The sequence below is a fragment of the Equus asinus genome, chromosome 4 (assembly GCF_041296235.1).
Source record: "Equus asinus isolate D_3611 breed Donkey chromosome 4, EquAss-T2T_v2, whole genome shotgun sequence".
Lineage (NCBI taxonomy): Eukaryota > Metazoa > Chordata > Mammalia > Perissodactyla > Equidae > Equus > Equus asinus.
In genome coordinates this window covers 132,837,754-132,855,043 of record NC_091793.1, presented here as the reverse complement: position 1 = coordinate 132,855,043, position 17,290 = coordinate 132,837,754, and the positions used below count along the sequence as shown (strand labels likewise).

General features: G+C 35.9%; 1 protein-coding gene across 2 annotated transcripts in view; it reads right to left on the bottom strand.

The window, feature by feature from the left end:
• Nucleotides 1-4,232: 4,232 nt before the first annotated feature.
• Nucleotides 4,233-17,290, bottom strand: part of MOB4 (MOB family member 4, phocein) — a 38,481-nt gene continuing 25,423 nt past the window's right edge. For both annotated transcript variants that reach the window (XM_014845971.3, XM_014845967.3), the window contains 5 exons: nucleotides 15,303-15,345; nucleotides 15,030-15,116; nucleotides 8,449-8,528; nucleotides 7,286-7,397; nucleotides 4,233-7,158 (listed from right to left, as the gene is read on the bottom strand). In XM_014845971.3, the coding sequence (XP_014701457.1) occupies nucleotides 7,027-7,158; nucleotides 7,286-7,397; nucleotides 8,449-8,528; nucleotides 15,030-15,116; nucleotides 15,303-15,345 (454 nt within the window). In that variant the 3' untranslated portion in view covers nucleotides 4,233-7,026. The remainder of the gene's footprint in view (nucleotides 7,159-7,285; nucleotides 7,398-8,448; nucleotides 8,529-15,029; nucleotides 15,117-15,302; nucleotides 15,346-17,290) is intronic.

The following is a 17,290-nucleotide window of genomic DNA, read 5'->3' as shown; positions in this document are numbered from 1 at the left end:
AGATGCAAATGTATTCTTATCAGGAGAAAGGCTTCTTTCAAGAGAAACTGTCCATGAAATATCATGTCATCTGCATTAATAGCTTACAATTTCTCAATTTCTTCACTCAACTGGATCTAGAGTATCACAGACTGAATTTTTACAGAGTGACGATTTGAAATTTTGTATTTTATATTAAATCCCTTGATGCATAAACAGAGAAGGCTAGGGCCAAGTGACAACAACTGCAATGTGCAATTGTGACTCACGTACTGGAGAAATCCATCCAACTCAAGTTGACTCCAACTTGAGAAATCCATCAGGTTAGTGCTTGGGTGTATAGGAAGCCCTGGGGAAGAATGGGTACATTATGAAGCTTTTGGCACACTTGTAAATTAGTTAGTGAGAGCTAAAGGCAAATGGGGATTTTAGCCAGTTGATGACTGGCCTATTTTTAATTTAGAATTGTAAGCAGAAGGGGCTGTTTATAATCAGCCAAAATCACAAAAGTGATTAAGATACGCCCTAGAAATAAATCAGGGGTTTTGCAAGTTCCCGAACAGCCCTATCAATGTGTGTTTAGTGTACACACTGATATTCCAAATACTCCACTAGATCAAAAGATTTCACACAACTCCCAAAGTCTAACCTACTCCCAGAGACTCAGATAATGACTACAATGTTAAGCTCTGGCCCCAAGAAGCACCTTTAGGCTCACCTAGAAAATCCCACCTAAAATGCAATTTAACTTGAGTGTTTTAAGAGATTACCTGATGGCGCATCTTCATAGCACTGGTGCTACTGAGAAGCCATATGGGAGGGGAGGGGAATCCTAAAGCCCATCAGATGAACTTTTCTTGTTTCTTCATCTCTTCCACATTAATTAACTTCCACAGTTTGGGGATTTGAGGCCCAAATCTGCACTATCTGTGGGAATTCTGGATAATCATTTAATTTCTGCGGCCTCGGTTTGTTGGTGGGATTTTTTGTTTTTAAATCAGAAAAACAAAAGGACAAGAAGAGGGAGTCTCAGCTCAATGATCCCTAAACTTCCTTTTCTAGCTCTAAATAGATTTTTCTTATCTTTTCCTTGGGATTTGCTAAATAATACCAGTACAATGGAGCCCTTTTAGTTGTGCTAAGGTTGCCAACTCTTGCTTTAGATTTGGGCCTCAAAATAAAGCAAACCCAAGTGATTCAAGGTGGTGATTCAATATTTGTACTGCCCGCAGATAAATATGCTCCTCAGTCTCGAATACGCTAAACAAGACTGCACAAACCTGATGGCAAAAATTACTATCCCTAAGTGCCCTAAAGATTCCTGACCAGCAGGCATGGGGCATATTCGCTTCTTCAGAAAAGAAAAACTAAACACAATTTCCTCTATACACACCCACATCCATGCGAGCTGCACTTGGAAATTCTGCAACGGCAGTATTTTCATTTGTAAGCAACCAAAACATTACAGACCTGTTAGAATTTACCTGATTTTCCTCAATCAAACCAAACCAAAATACAAAAGGGTTGCCCACAGTGCCATAAAGGTCCTCATAAATAGTTTTAGCCTCATTATAAAAGGCTTTTGAATTCCATCAAATTGTGGGATGCAACAGCCTCAAATAGGTTCCCCCACACTTAAAAACAAACAGGATGACTTGCCAACTGTGGCGACAAAGCTGGAACGAGGCAGAGGCTGAGCTGAGGGGCCTCCTGCCCCATTTTGCCCCACGCAGCCTTCACCCTCCTCTGCACCCCTGGGAGCGGCAGACGGCGTGCCCAAACTCACTCCCTCCCCTAGGACCTTACCTGACAGGTGAGCGTTTTTGCTACTGTCAGAGTGATCTCCCCCAGAGAAAAGAACAGCTACAATGACTACTGACTGATTTGAAAGAAGAGTAACTTTCACCTCAGCTCCTACATTTCCCGATGGTTTCCAAAACTGCAGCACATCACAATCACCCGGGAAGCTTTTAAAACCCAGATTCAGGCCCTCCCCTTCTCAATCAGTTAAATCAGTTTCCAAAGGTGCAGCCCAGGAATCTCTAGTTTTAAACTCTCCCTTTGCTTTTTGATGCAGGAGGCTTGAAAAACATGCCTCCACCTCATTTTCTTCCATCTCTCCTAGTGTGTTCTTGCACAAACTGGTAAGCAAGGTCTCTGAACCACAGAATGATCAGTTTTATGTATTAACTAAAAGATCACACCAAGAACTTAGCTGGATCAGTACAAAGAGGATATAGTAAACAGTAATCTGCAGAAAATGATCTCAAGTTCAACTTTTTCCAAGACTTGAACTAAGTATGTATGATTGGGAGACATAAATAGATAAGATGCAAGAAATAAAAAGTATCACTTTCAGAGTAAAAATTAAGTCTGTAGTCTGGAGAACTTCTTGAGATTAATACTGTGAATTTGAGAGGATTGCCATGGCGGGCTGAATAAAGAGGCCCCTAAGACGTCCACTTCCCAATGCCCAGAGCCTGCGAGTGTTACTTTATACGGCAAAGGGACTTTGCGCATGTGATTGAGGATCTTGAGATGTGGAAATGATCCTGGATTCTGCAGGTGGGCCCAGTGATGTCATCACAGTGTCCTCAGAAGAGGGAGGCAAGAGGCAGAGAGCCCTCCGGAGAAGGCCGCGATGATGGAGGGAGCAACTGGAATGATGCGGCCACGAGCAGCTGAAAGAGGCAAGGAACAGATTCCCCCTGAGCCTCTAGAGAGAAGCAGGAACCTAATTTTAGCCCAGTAAAATGGAGCTTCAGACCTCAAGAACTGGAAGAGAATAAATTCATATTGTTTTAAGCCACTAAGTCTGTGGTAATTTACTACAGCAGACATCGAAAACTAATACAGTCACTAATGTGGTATCACAACAATCAGAATCAAAGATCTGCATTTGTTTGTAAAATGACATTTAAAAAACCAAAAGCACCAAATATTTTAAGAGTGGTTTAAATATTACCCAAATCATGGCAAGAAAAATTTCTCTCTATACATACATACTTGGTTTTAAAAACACGATGACATTTTTTAGGGCAGCTAAGTAGAGGTGTACCCTCAAAAGTCAAAGGATTTTACTGAATTAGTGGAATTGGGTGAAGTGGGTATCTCATTTGCTAGTGCAATAATGACCATACCCACTGTTTCCTCATCTCTGGGGTTCCCTTGTTCCTTTGACTCCCCCCAGTCTACCTCTGACGGGGAGTAGGGGAAAATATAGGGACAGAATCCTGTCCATCCATTTGATTTAGCCTCTTACTTTTAGAACTAGGTATAAAGCATTTTTAAAAAATAAACTAACATTTTCTTCTAGACACTAAGGAAAAACAAAAACATTAAAATCAGCAAATACAGAGATGTACAAAATTCTTTTACATAAAGCATATTCTATGAGAATGTTCCTTTGACACCGTCACCAAAAAAGGACAGAGAAAATCCTATAATCTACAACAAACTACAATTTTTAAATGAAAATTTCTAATTGTTATATAAGATACAGGTGGTTCTCATGAGGTCTACCCAAAGTGGTTTAGAGCAGAAATCCAGATCAGGATAAAACGCTGATTTCATTAAGAAAATGAATGAGAATTTTACTAATTTTGAATGTTGGTGCTGTAGCTAATCCTAGAATCAATGAGACACTTAATTGACAGACTAGCTTCATGGATGTAAGTTCAGGACATCAAGTGTATTTATCTTTTGCAAATATGGTATTTGCTTAATTACATTAGATTCCCACACTTGATATGAAGCTTTATGTACTACAAAAAATGTAAATAGAAAAACCAAACAAATGGAGTACTGAAATTAGATACCCAGCCCACATAAAATATCCATGCATCCCCAAATGTTAGGAATGAGGCTCCTAATTAAATCTTTCAGATGAGTAATCTAACCCTCTAGTGGATTCTCTTGACAGTTATCTGGTTGTCTACTGTTATATTGTACCCTACACTAATAATGCATCCTGGGCGTGGACCTGCCCGGGGTCATCAGGCCACACTGTGGTGGCACCCCATACAAAATGGAGGAAGATTAGCACAAGATGTTAGCTCAGTGACAATCTTCTTCAAGCAAAATGAGAAAGACTGGCAGCAGATGTTAGCTCAGGGCCAATCTTCCTCACAAAAAAAGAAAGAAAACATTTGGATTTTTTTGACCATCTCAAATAAACTGCTAAATGAGTACTAAGACATCCTTAGTGTCTCCTTAGTTAACAATTAGCTACATTCAAGAAATAAGTCAACTACTTTTACTAAAACATTTGCACAACATGGAAGAACTACACCAAGACACCTCTAGCACATTCAAGAAGTATTCAAAAAGTAAAGTATATAAAATGTAGAATTTACCTGTGCAAATAAAATTACAGGGAGCCTTCAGGTAAAAAGATGTCATCATATAGAGAGTAGGACAAAGTACCCACAGAAAAAAATAACTAATTCTATTACAATGAATTTCACATCAGTTGGTAAACATGTTTAAAATTGTAACACAGTCCTTGCTAAGAATGCAATCTTGGATTTTAAATTTTATTCTGATATCAAAAAAATGTTAACTCATTAAGAATTTAACTGAGAAACTGTTCTAGAAATGCAAATTTAATACAAGTCAAAGAAAATGTACACACACAAAAAAACTATATTTACAAGAACATAAATTATTAAAAGTTAGCTACTTTCCCAGATATGATAGGAGAAAAAGAGTGAGTTGACTATATGTTCAAAATAATTTTATAGAAAGAAAATTTTAACTTTTGGATCTATATAGGATAATCCAAACAAAAAGTAGAGACTAACTTCCTTCTTGCACAGAACTGAGTCTTCCCTTCTCCTCTTCTGAGAATGCTGACTTTAGAAATCAATAGTTTGCCAGCTCCTTAATTTTTTTTAATACCACTTAGGTATACACATGTATATTTTAAAAATTCTGTAAACAGTATTAAGGAAAAACAGTACTGTTTCATTTAGGTCTTAGTATGGTGAGCCAACTTGATGGTACAATGAGATGTCAATACGAATACAAAAGCAAGACTACTACAAACTAACGTTTTCTTTTGGGGATTTTTTTTTTATCATCAATTCCAAACACACAGTACAGGTAAGATGGCATGAGAAAGAAAAAAATCATATTTATTTCCCCATGAACACCAAACCATGTTATTCAAAATGTGTTTCTTAGCCAGATTACCAATCCCAGCCACTGCCTTAGTTCAAATGTTCACTAAGAAAACAGTCAAGCAACAGAAATCCACTGTGAGACACTGCCTAGGGAGAACAGCTACTTTGCTATATATAATTTATTAACTTAGTAGTTTAGTCTCTCAATATTCAGCAAGTCTGTGTAAAAATTACTTTTCTCACTGGTTTATAGTGACATTAACATAAATGCCTAATTTTAAAGTCAACATTCCTTTCATTGTGAACATAAAGCTTCTTAAAAGATAATCACGAGTTGGGGCAAAGTAATGACTGGCTGCTGGAACAGCAGTGTTCAAAGCCAAATATACTGGCAGGCTTGGAAAGGCAGAAATATATATACACGCTCTCAGTATGCTACTATTTCCCACAGTTTTGCTGTACATACTTGTCTAATGATACTGCATAAATTATTTCCTCAAATTTGAAAAAAAATCAAGATGAATATATTTTCATCTTCATTTCAAAATAACCCTTTTCAATGAAAAAGAATTTCTCCATGTTTGTTAACTCTGTTCAAGAGATGGATTTAAATATTTTTTCACTACCTGTACAATTTTTTTACCCTATCTTAGTGCCTCATTACAACCAGTTTAGCAATAAGACCTCCAGTGCTGTTAAAAATACCATTCAATAGATTCTAAGATTGTAAAATCTGCAGTTGAATCCTTCTTAAGACACCAAATGATAACAAAGTCCAAAAAATGTATGACCATTAATCAACATCCTCAGAACCTGGGAATTATTGCAAAAAATCTCACATGTGCATATAATTTAAACAAACTTTATGGGAGGGGGTGTAAAATAAATACTACACTATATTTTTCAACTCTATTTAAATGCTGCTTAGATGGTTAGATGAAAAGATTAATATTACTAACAGGGAGAGCCAAACTACTTTAAAGACTGTTTTCCAAGTAGTTAGAACAATTTTGCAAGACAAAGACAAGCAAAAGCCTACGCCAATACATTTTTCCCGTAGTGTAATGTAATTGTGAATATGAGGTATAATCTGTAAGCAATACAAATATAAATATAAATAGGTATAAGCCACCACTACATCACAGTCTGGTGAAAAGCTTCTCAGCTAATGTAGTCTGGGGAAGAGTTAAGGAAAATGAGGAGAAGGGAAGGACAGGGCAGGTTTCCACTGGGAACATCATTTACATGCCTTATTATTTATCACCTTGTATGTAACAGTCCACTGTTGCAGAAAGGTAAATCCTTTCCAGGTATGCTGGTCTAGAATATACTTTATGTAGTACAGTAAAATTATTTCAGTATTACTAATGCTTCATATGCATTTATATTTGGATATACACATAAGCATATATGTATATCAAAAACTATAAACAGAATTTTAAAACATTTTTATCTCATTTCTGAAAAGTTAACAGTTAAGACTGAACCACGTACTACAGAATTTTCTAGAATATCTAAACTTAGGGGTAAAACCAAAAGAAAACATTATTATTTCTTTAGTAAATGGTTTGTGCGAAACCTCAAGCTCACTCATCTTTTTACAGATGGGTTTATTTGATGAGGATTGTGATCCAATGATTGTTTAGCAGCAATTTTACCAAACTGTAAATTCTTTTATTAACAGGCATTATAAACAGATAATACTAATCTTATTTAAAAACCATGAGTGCCACACCGGTGAATATACAGTTTATGAATAACTTAAAAAGTATTTCCCCATTTTAAAAGGCAACACTCAGCATACAAAACCTATACTAAACAAAGAAGCTATAATATGGATACATGATTGATGTGTCTAAAATGATATATATACAGTACATAATTAATGTTACGTGATCAGTACATTTTTTCTACATGATTCCCATCATGCTTCACTTTCCCCAGAAACTGAATTCTGAACTTCCTCTTCTAAAATTGGTACAATCAGGTTATCCTTGGACATCAAATTATATTTCATCACAAATTTAGTAAACCGATGACACAAAAATGTTTCATTCTGTAGAGAGGAAGAAAAAAATGTTATTTTAATTTACTATCCAAAACCAAAAAAACTAGACATAGTATCAACATATCATTGTCATTCTGATAAGAATGTATCAGGACAATTAGTGAAATATACTTACTTCATATTCATCAAATATCTGCCGGTGATGAAAGTAAGCATGTGAAAATATTCTGTAAATCCTACGGCATACTGATCCTAGTTTTGCTACAGATGATTCCTTTATGCTAACCCTAGAAATAGAAAAGAAACCATAGATGCATAGAGCTGGACAGATCTTAGGAACAATACAGCCCAATCTTCTCAATTTACAAATGTGGAAACTGATGCCTAGGGAAAATAAGTGGCCAGTCCAAGGTCACAGTGCTGGTAAGTAGCAAGGGCAGGACTAGAACGCCTGTTCTTTACTCCTGGGCCACATGGCCTAAGAAATTCAGTATTATGGTTTTGAAACTTTGTTAAAGCTTAATGCAATTAAAACGAATCCCTGATAAATCAAAATTTACTGAAACATACATTTACAACATTAATGCTCTGTCCGCTAGAGATGATTAAAACTACCGAAAGGAAGTATTATTTTCTTCTATAGAACTTGATTATTCTTTTTTTTTTTTTGAGAAATAAAAATTGCTTATTTCTGATGGTCTTTTAAAAAAAAATGTATATAGGGAACTAAGGCAAAACCCAGTATTTTTTTACATATTTTATATAAGCTTTTTGAAGTTAATGATATTTGGGGGGAAAAAATCTCCAAATCTATCCACCTGGTAACAAATACCTTAATAGAAGAGAAAACCAGTCACAAACCTCTCCAATAATATACTAAAGTATGCACAGGCTTCTTCCCAGATCTTAAAAATCTGCAGGCAAGGATAAGGAATCCTTCAAAAACAAGCAGCCCAACTTAGGAAAGTCTGCTCTTGAGGCATGCCGTCTAAGAGAAGGCTGATTCTATCACGGAGATTCAAGTAAGCAAGCGTGTGCATATCCCGACTCTAAAGCATGAGAGGGAGCCCTGGACAGTGACGCACAGCAGCAGGGACTACCCTTGACTGAACTGGCCTATGAACTTTGGGAGCCAAGTCCTGCTGCCTTTAGTTTAACCACAACCCTAATTTCAAAACTTGAATAATATTGAACAAGCCAAATATACAAGAGCTGAAAAAAGAAAAAAAAAGTATAAAGAATACAATGCATTAACCAGAAACCTAGTTTAACTTTTAAAAACATCAATCTTTTAAATTAAATCCAAAAAGTTGAACATCATGTTTAAGTTTTGTTTACCTGCTGGGAAAATATTTATTGCTATTCAGAAGGCATGCAGCACCATCGAGTGTGTGTCTAGTATAGTCTATAGCAGGACACTAGAAAAGAAAGCAGATAAAAATGCATCGATAAAGAGCTCTACTTCTTAGATTAGGCATATTTATCATATAGGCATCTTATTCCAAAAACCTGAGCATATTCTAAGAAAAAAGTCCTTTCCAATATCAGAATGATTGTAAAATTCAATCTTAGGTCAATAAATAAGACTTTATTATCCCCATGAACTGCAATATCAGGCTTCTAGAAGGTACATGAATTAGTCTACCAACTTCTTACTCTCAACATCGTACCTAGAAGAAAACAACTTTCAGAGCTGGGAAGAACCCCTCATTATCTAATCTAACCTCTGACTTCACAAATGAGGAAACTGAGGTTGCTAGGTTGTAGAGTATACACATAGGCTTCTTGCCCGAACTTAAAAATCTGCAGGCAAGGATAAGGAATCCTTCAAAAACAAGCAGTCCAACTTAGGAAAGTCTGCTCTTGAGGCATGCTGTCTAAGAGCAAGCTGATTCTATCACAGAGATTCAAGTAAGCAAGCGTGTGCATATCCCGACTCTAAAGCATGAGAGGGAGCCCTGGAGAGCAACGCACAGCAGCAGGGACTACCCTTGACTAATAGTCAATGACTTAATCAAGATAGAGAGTTAGGAAGAAGGACTCAGAAAACCACCCAGATGTGCTGATTCCTACTCCGATTTATACTTTACCAAGTAGCCCAGAATCCTCCCTCTTCTCAAATACCTCCAGGGCTCACTGCCTCTTTGCATCCTAGAAAGCATCCCTTATTATGTCCTTGGCACTGTTACCAATCTAGCAGCTCTCTAACGAATTTTCTCCTTGAACCTCCTTTGAAATTTAACATGAAATCTGAAGTTTCTTTATACTTTAATAAACCTGTCTTATCCTATTCCATATCAGAAACAATGACACTTACTGTCTCATGGCAAATCATTATCAAAGAAAAAATAAAACTGCAAAGTTATTCTCCTCATTTAGTTCATCTGAGGGCAGACAGGGAGAAGCATCAAAGTAGAGAGAATTGAGAATGAACCAGGGAATGAACTAGAAGGAAAAAATGAACTAGAGAAAGGAATCAAGGACTCCAGCTCTACTCAGTAACTAGAGTATTTTTCAAGTTGAGATTGAAGCTGGTATTTAGAAATGTAAATTAATAACTACTAAATGTGGCTTAGCATAGTGCCATGGCAAATAGAGAAAGATTATCTAAATAACAAAAAAAGTATTTTTCTAACTATACATCCATGGGAATTTATGGTTATTGGACTCAATGCCTAAAACAGTACCATGAGCAGTATTTATTGAAAAAATTATCTTTCTCCATATATATGACTACAGGTGATCTGGTCAAAAACAAATACCCCAAATCACTGTTTCTCATATTGGTCATTTGGGTGTACCATGGGACAGTTTTACAACCTTTATATCAGTACTGTCCAACGGAAATATAATGCAAGCCATACATTTAATTTTAAATTTTCTAGTATCCACATTAAAAAACTAAAAAGAAACAAGTAAAATTAACTGTAGTGATATATTTTATTTAACTCTACATAGCCAAAATGATCATTTCAACATATAATTGATATAAAAATTAAAGTTTTAGGGTATTTTTAAATTAAGATATAATTCACATACCACAACATTTCTCTTTTCAAGTGTACAATTCAATAGTTTTCAGTATATTCACAAAACTGTGCAACCATCACAACTATATTCAAGAACATTTTTATTATTCCAAAAGAAAATCCAGTACCAATTAGCAGTCGCTTCTCATGCTCTCCTGTTACCCTAAGCAACAACTAAACTACTTTCTGTCTTGTATGAATTTGCCTATTCTGGATATTTCCTAAAAATGGAATAACATGTGGCCTTCTGTGTCACTTAGCATGTTTTCAAGGCTCATCCATAGTGCAGCATGAATCAGTACCTCATGACTTTTTTTCCTGATTCAAAACATTTTTAGACAATTTTTTTTTTTTAGGAAGATTAGTCCTGAGCTAACTACTGCCAATCCTCCTCTTTTTGCTGAGGAAGACCAGCCCTGAGCTCACATCCATGCCCATCTTCCTCTACTTTATACGTGGGATGCCTCCACAGCATGGCTTTTGCCAAGCAGTGCCACATCCACACCCGGGATCCAAACTGGCGAACCCTGGGCCGCTGAGAAGCAGAACGTGTGAACTTAACTGCTGCACCACCAGGCCAGCCCCTAGACAATGTTTTTTATACAAAATTCTGTAAAATATGTTTCTTGCTCTATAGCCTTCATTCTTTTCTATGGCTGACTAATATTCCATTGTATGCATATACCACATTTTGTTTATTTACTCATCAGTTGATGGAAATTTGGCTGTTTGCATTTTTGGCTATTATGAATAATGTGACTGTAAGCTTTAGTGTACAAGTTTTGTGCAGACATATGTTTTCATTTCTTTTGGGTAGAAACGTGGGAGTGGAATCACTAAGTCATATGGTAACTCTATGCTTACTATTTTGAGGAACTTCCAAACTGTTTTCCGAAGCGGCAACAGTATTTTACAATGCCACCAGCACTGTATGAGAGTTCTGCACATCCTGGCCAACACTTGTTATTATCTGTCTTTTATATTTTAGTCATGCTACTGTGTGAAGTGTAGGCCATTGTGAGGTGTCTCTTTCTTTTCCATTTAAAAAAATTGTGGTAAAATAGATAAAATTTGCCATTTTAACCATTTTTAAAGTTCAATTCAGCGGCCTTAACTACATTCACTGTTGTGCAACCATCACCACTACCTGTTTCTAACCAAAGGTTTTTCATCATCCCAAAGAGAAACTCTATAACCCTTAAGCAATAACTTCCCATGCCCTCCACTTGCTACTCCCTGGCAACCTCTAATCTATCTGTCTCTATAACTTTGCCTTTTCTAGATATTTCACATAAGTAGAATCATACAATGTCTGTCCTTTTGTATCTGACTTATTTCACTCAGCATGTCCTCAAGGTTCATCCATGTTGCAGCATGGATCAGAATATCATTCCCATTTAAGGCTGAATAATATTCCATTGTATGTATATACCACATTTTGTTTATCCATTCTCATCGTGGTTTTTATATGCATTTCCCTAATGACTAATGATGTTGAGCATCTTCTCATGTGTTTATTGGCCATCTGTGTAACTTCTTTAGAGAAATGCCTACTCAAATCCTTTGCTCATTTTTATTTGGGTTTTCTTTTAATTGTTGAGTTGTAATAGTTCTTCATGTATTCTGGATACTAGACCTTATCAGACATATGATTTGCAAAAGTATTTTCTCCCATTCTGTGGGTTGTCTTTTCACTTTCTTGACAGTGTCTTTTGAAGCAAAAAAATTTTTTAAATTTTGATGAAATCTGATTTATCTATATTTTCTTCCATTGCTCGTGCTTTTGGTGTCATATCTAACAAATCACCACCTAGTCCAAGGTCATGAAGATTTATACCTATGTATTTTTCTAAGAGTTTTATAATTTTAGCTGATACATATAGGTCTTTGATCCATATTAATCTAATTTTTCTTATGCTTTTTTCTTTTGGTGAGGAAGATTGGCCCTGAGCTAACATCTGTTGCCAATCTTCCTTTTTGTTTTTTCCTCCCCAAAGCCCCAGTACATAGTTGTATATCCTAGTTGTAAGTCCTTCTAGTTCTTCTATGTGGGATGTCACCACAGCATGGCTTGACGAGAGGTGCACAGGTCCGTGCCCAGGGTCTGAACCTGCAAACCCTGGGCCACCAAAGCAGAGCACATGAACTTAACCACTACGCCACCAGGTCGCCCCAATTTTGATCTAATTTTTGTATATGGTGTGAGAGAGGGGGGTCTAACTTCATTCTTTTGTATGTAGATATCCAGGTTTGTTTTTGTTGGCTTGTTTGTGAGGAAGATTGGGCCTGAGCTAACATCTGTTCCCAATCCTCCTCTTTTTGCTTGAGGAAGACTGCCCCTGAGCTAACATCCATGCCAATCTTCCTCTATTTCATATGTGGGACACTGCCGCAGCATGGCTCAATGAGCAGTATGTGGGTCCGCGCCCAGGGCCCAAACCTGCAAACCCCAGGCCACCGAAGTAGAGTGTGTGAACTTAACCACTACACCACTGGGCCGGCCCCCCGCTCAGTTACCTCTCAATGAGATATTTTACATTGTTTTTTTGCACTAAGTCTTTGAATTGGTATGTACTTTACATTTAGAGTACATCTCAATTTAGACTACTCACATTAAGTGCTCCACAGCCACATGCAGTTCATGGCTACTACTGTATCAGACAGCGTAAGTGTAGATCTTTAACTGATTTCTGGATTTTTTTTTGGAGTTGGGAAGAGTTTTGCCTTGTTTTAGCTGCTTCCCTCCACCTCCTCCCAATTAATTCTCAGTTACCTAATCCTACTCTACATCATTGGTAACATCAAAAAGTTGGAAAAATATAGTAGATTACAAAATAGTCAGTAATGTATACAAATTTTTATAAATTATATTTTGCCAAACATATATTCATAAAGCTACAAGTGACCACAACCTCCATGTGAATGAAAGGGTTAACAGATAGTGACAACTTATAACCTTTGTCACTTACAATCACTATTTGTACAATTAAGTCTATTTGCTGCGATGCCTCTTTAATTCCCAAGGACACTGAATAAATCATCACCAGTGCTGAGTACCCTGCCTCTTCCACTTCAGAATCTGCCCAGTGCTTTTAATTCATAAGAGCAACTTTCTTAGTGCCTAAACTATCAGTTGCTATTATTTCCTGACTGCACAAAAGAATTCAAAAAGTGTCCTTTCAAGATTCTCTTTTGCTTATATTTTTATAGTAATCCCATTCCATTTAACTACTGCTTACAAATTCTACTATCATCCTCCCTTGGCACTTGGACAATTCAATGGAGCCAGTTTTCAGCAAGCAATGTTGCAATTTTAAGAATCATTCACGGGACCTAATGCTGATGATCATCCTATTTTTCACTTAATATTAATCAAAGAAAACAGTGGATATGACAATGACAGTATACATAAATCTCATAATACATTACAAACTGGATAGCTTTTCTACTCTAATGTGAGAATAATGCATCTTTACTATTTGCCAAAATGAAACTGACCTTGATTCAGTTTCCTAATTGCAATGATCACATCACGCTATACTACGTAGCCAATTTCAGTGAATTATCAATGAAAACTGCTAGGATTTTCCCAGATGTAGAATGAAACACAATCTTAATATTGCTTCAATTTAGTAACACAAAAAAGTAACACCCTGAATGAAATCTCTCTTGCAAATACGTACTACTTGCTTAGAGTGGTACCAGACACTCCTTATTTTGGAGAATTTACCTTTTGCAAACAAAAGAACATCAGATGTTAATTTTTCAACTAAAGAGTCACTTGTCTTCAAGCCTTAGAGGGCTGTCAATACAATGATCATTTGAAGGTCTATAATTCTAAAGTACTGGCCTAACCCAATTATTTTCAATGAGTCAATGTCAAGTAAAAAGTAATTACTATAGATTAAGAGGGAATGAACATCAAGGGAAATGTTAACACATAATTTAAACAAACCAGTTGTGATGGACATTTCTGAAATAACTAAGGAAAAACGAAAATGTACAGGGTATCAGATAATATGAAGGAATTATTTAAAACAAAAAACATTTTATAAACACCTGCTACTTCCTATACTCTCACCTTGACAAAAACTAAATGAGGAGAAAACAACATGAATAACTTTTTCAATATAGGACCAGTTATGGAGAGGAAAATCATTATGGTGCGTTTCAAATAAATAGTAAGAAATATTAATGAAATGTAGAGAGAAAATAACCTATAAAGTTAAAAAGATCAAAAGCAACATTTCTACTTAATAGACTAAGTATCAACTAGTAATCACCAACAGTCATTCCTATCAAAAGAAATTATGACTGAACCAAAAATTTAAACAGGTTATATCTCATCCATTACACATTAGATATCAGCATGATGTGACAGATGCTATTCTGTGATAGCCAGTAAGTTGTAGCCCATGCAATTGCTCAATTATGAAAAATGATATTAATCATAAGAGATCCTAAAATAGCACTGTGGCAATAACTTTGCAGCAAAAAATTGTAAATCAAATGGCAGGGGCCGGTTCTGTGGCCGAGTGGTTAAGTTCGCACGCTCTGCTGTGGCGGCCCAGGGTTCGGATCCTGGGTGCGGACAGGGAACCGCTCGTCAGGCCACGTTGAGGCGGCATCCCACATCCCACAACTAGAAGGACGTGCAACTAAGATATACAACTGTGTACAGGGGGGGTTTGGGGAGATAAAGCAGAATAAAAAAAAAAAGACTGGCAACAGTTGTTAGCCCAGGTGCCAATCTTTAGGGAAAAAAACACAAAAAAAAACAAACGGCAAAATAAACAGTGAAGTAGAAACTCTAAAAATTTGTCTACCACTGTCTTGGAGAAACTTAGGTCATGATAAATTTATTAGTCATTGTATTTCATAAATTCTCACCTCTTTTGGAGTTTTATGAGCCGCACAAAGAAAAATCCATTGTTCGGTTGCTGTCATCTGAGTACATGTATCTGGATGGCATTCACTCTGTTAAAAATAGTTACATTTCTTAATATGTAAAATAATAATGAAAACGCTTATTTGGATTATTACATTTGCATGTAAAAGTCTACAATAATTAGAAATCCTGGGCAAGTCTTTGTAAGCACATTAAGTTACAAAAACAGAAAAAAAAGCCAGAACTTTCAATTATAGCTTTAAAGAAACTATTACCTGAAGTTTGACAGCAAGTCCATTTAGCTCAAGACAGAATTGCCTAAAAATGTAAATACATAAATGAAAAGTCTTATTTATTCTCCACATTATTTTTAGAATATTAATTGTAAAAACAGAATCCCATCAGTACCATCCTTCCTCCCTCAACACTGTGATCCACACCACCTGAATTTACATAGCACATTTCTTACAAAGACATACAGATTAATAAACAAAACCCAAAACTAAACGAAACAAAACCCAAAACTAAACGACCTTAATAAGGTTCAACATCAGAGTTCAGTGAATCGATCACTCTTATACACTGGAAATTGGTACAATGTATCTAAGAAGTAATTTGGAAGTATTTACCAAGATGCTTAGGAAGTGTATATTTTTTAACTAAGTCATTCTCCTAAGAACCTATTCTAATGAAATAATCAGAACTGCAGGCAGATATACCATGTACAAAGATGTTCACAGGACTACACATACATAAAAAATTTTTTTGAAACATTCTAAATGATTAGCAATTGGAGAGTAGTAAAATGGTATATACACAAACATAGAAAGGATATATGTTTATATTCATAGTAAGATTCCAGTTATAAAAAATTGTGTGCATATATCTATATACAAACAGATACAAAGAAAAAAAACTAGATGTTTTATACTCCCATGTATTTTACAAGTTTTATTCTGATTACAAACGACACGCTCATTATAAAACCTGCAAACATGACCAAATACATATGTAGAAGAGGAAAGTCCTCCATAATTTCACCACTTCTTCTAAAAGATAATTATCGTTTACATGCCAATTTGATTTTCCATGATTAAAATACACTGGGATCATAACATACACAGTTTTGTGATTTGCTTTCTTGTCACTTAATAAATCTTGGGCATTTTTTCATGATACACTTTCCTCCTAAAATTGCCAAACTGAGAATTACAAAGCGTAGAACAATGCTTGGAACATAGTAAGTGCTCAAAAACTATTTTTGAATAAATGAAGAATGGAGTAAATTACATGACATTGAGATCATCATTTTTAGACAAACTCCGTATTTGATATGAAAAGGCAATTAATCCTCTATGTCATAAAGATAACTTACTTTATAGCTGTCAAAATACTCAACACATTCCCCTTAAAAATCCTATCAAATTAATCACTACAATGTTTCCCCGTCAAACAAATGAGAACACTTTGGTTCCCTAAAAATGCAAAGCTAAAGCTTACACAATTAGAAGATAAAAGAAAATCCCAAAAGGAAAAAAAAATCTGCACATATATGAAAGAAAAATTATACTTATTTATTTAAAGTACACTATAATAGAAGGCAGCAAATAAAAAGGGTCAAATTTTCAGTTGTTCATAATTTTAGTTCCTTTCCAGATGCCTAATAATGCTGTTCTTAGATGACAAAAATAACACCATTTCTGAATCACCACATCACCCTCACTGCCCCATATCTGTAGACTACATGTTATGGTTTTTCCTTGTTTTCCACTAAAGACAAGTGGGGCTAAACAAGTTTCTCATCTAGTCCAACCCACTTACAGCCAACAGCAAAATTACGCCAACTGATTTGGCAATATTATGGGTAAAATCTGTGGCAGATAGTGCAATCCTATTCAAGTTAATTCAAGCTTCAAGTTAATTCAATACAGGGCTAACACACATAGTTGTGCAGCTGAAGAGACAAGCCAGACGTGAAATCCAGCCTACACTCTAGACACTAAGCCATGCATCCTGGCATGCGACTGCATCCACTCAGAGAAGTGGCATCTTCTCCTAATTACAAAGATTCAGTATGGACTAGAGGGAGATCTGACTGAAGTCATGACCCAATTCCCAATAACATCATAACATAATCAACGACAGTAACCAATATCAGCAAGTATTAAACCTCAAATCAATAACATCAAGCACATGCAAAAAATCAAAAGGCTACGTTTGAAATTCTTCTTGGTCAACTATTAAGATGTATACACTATGATAA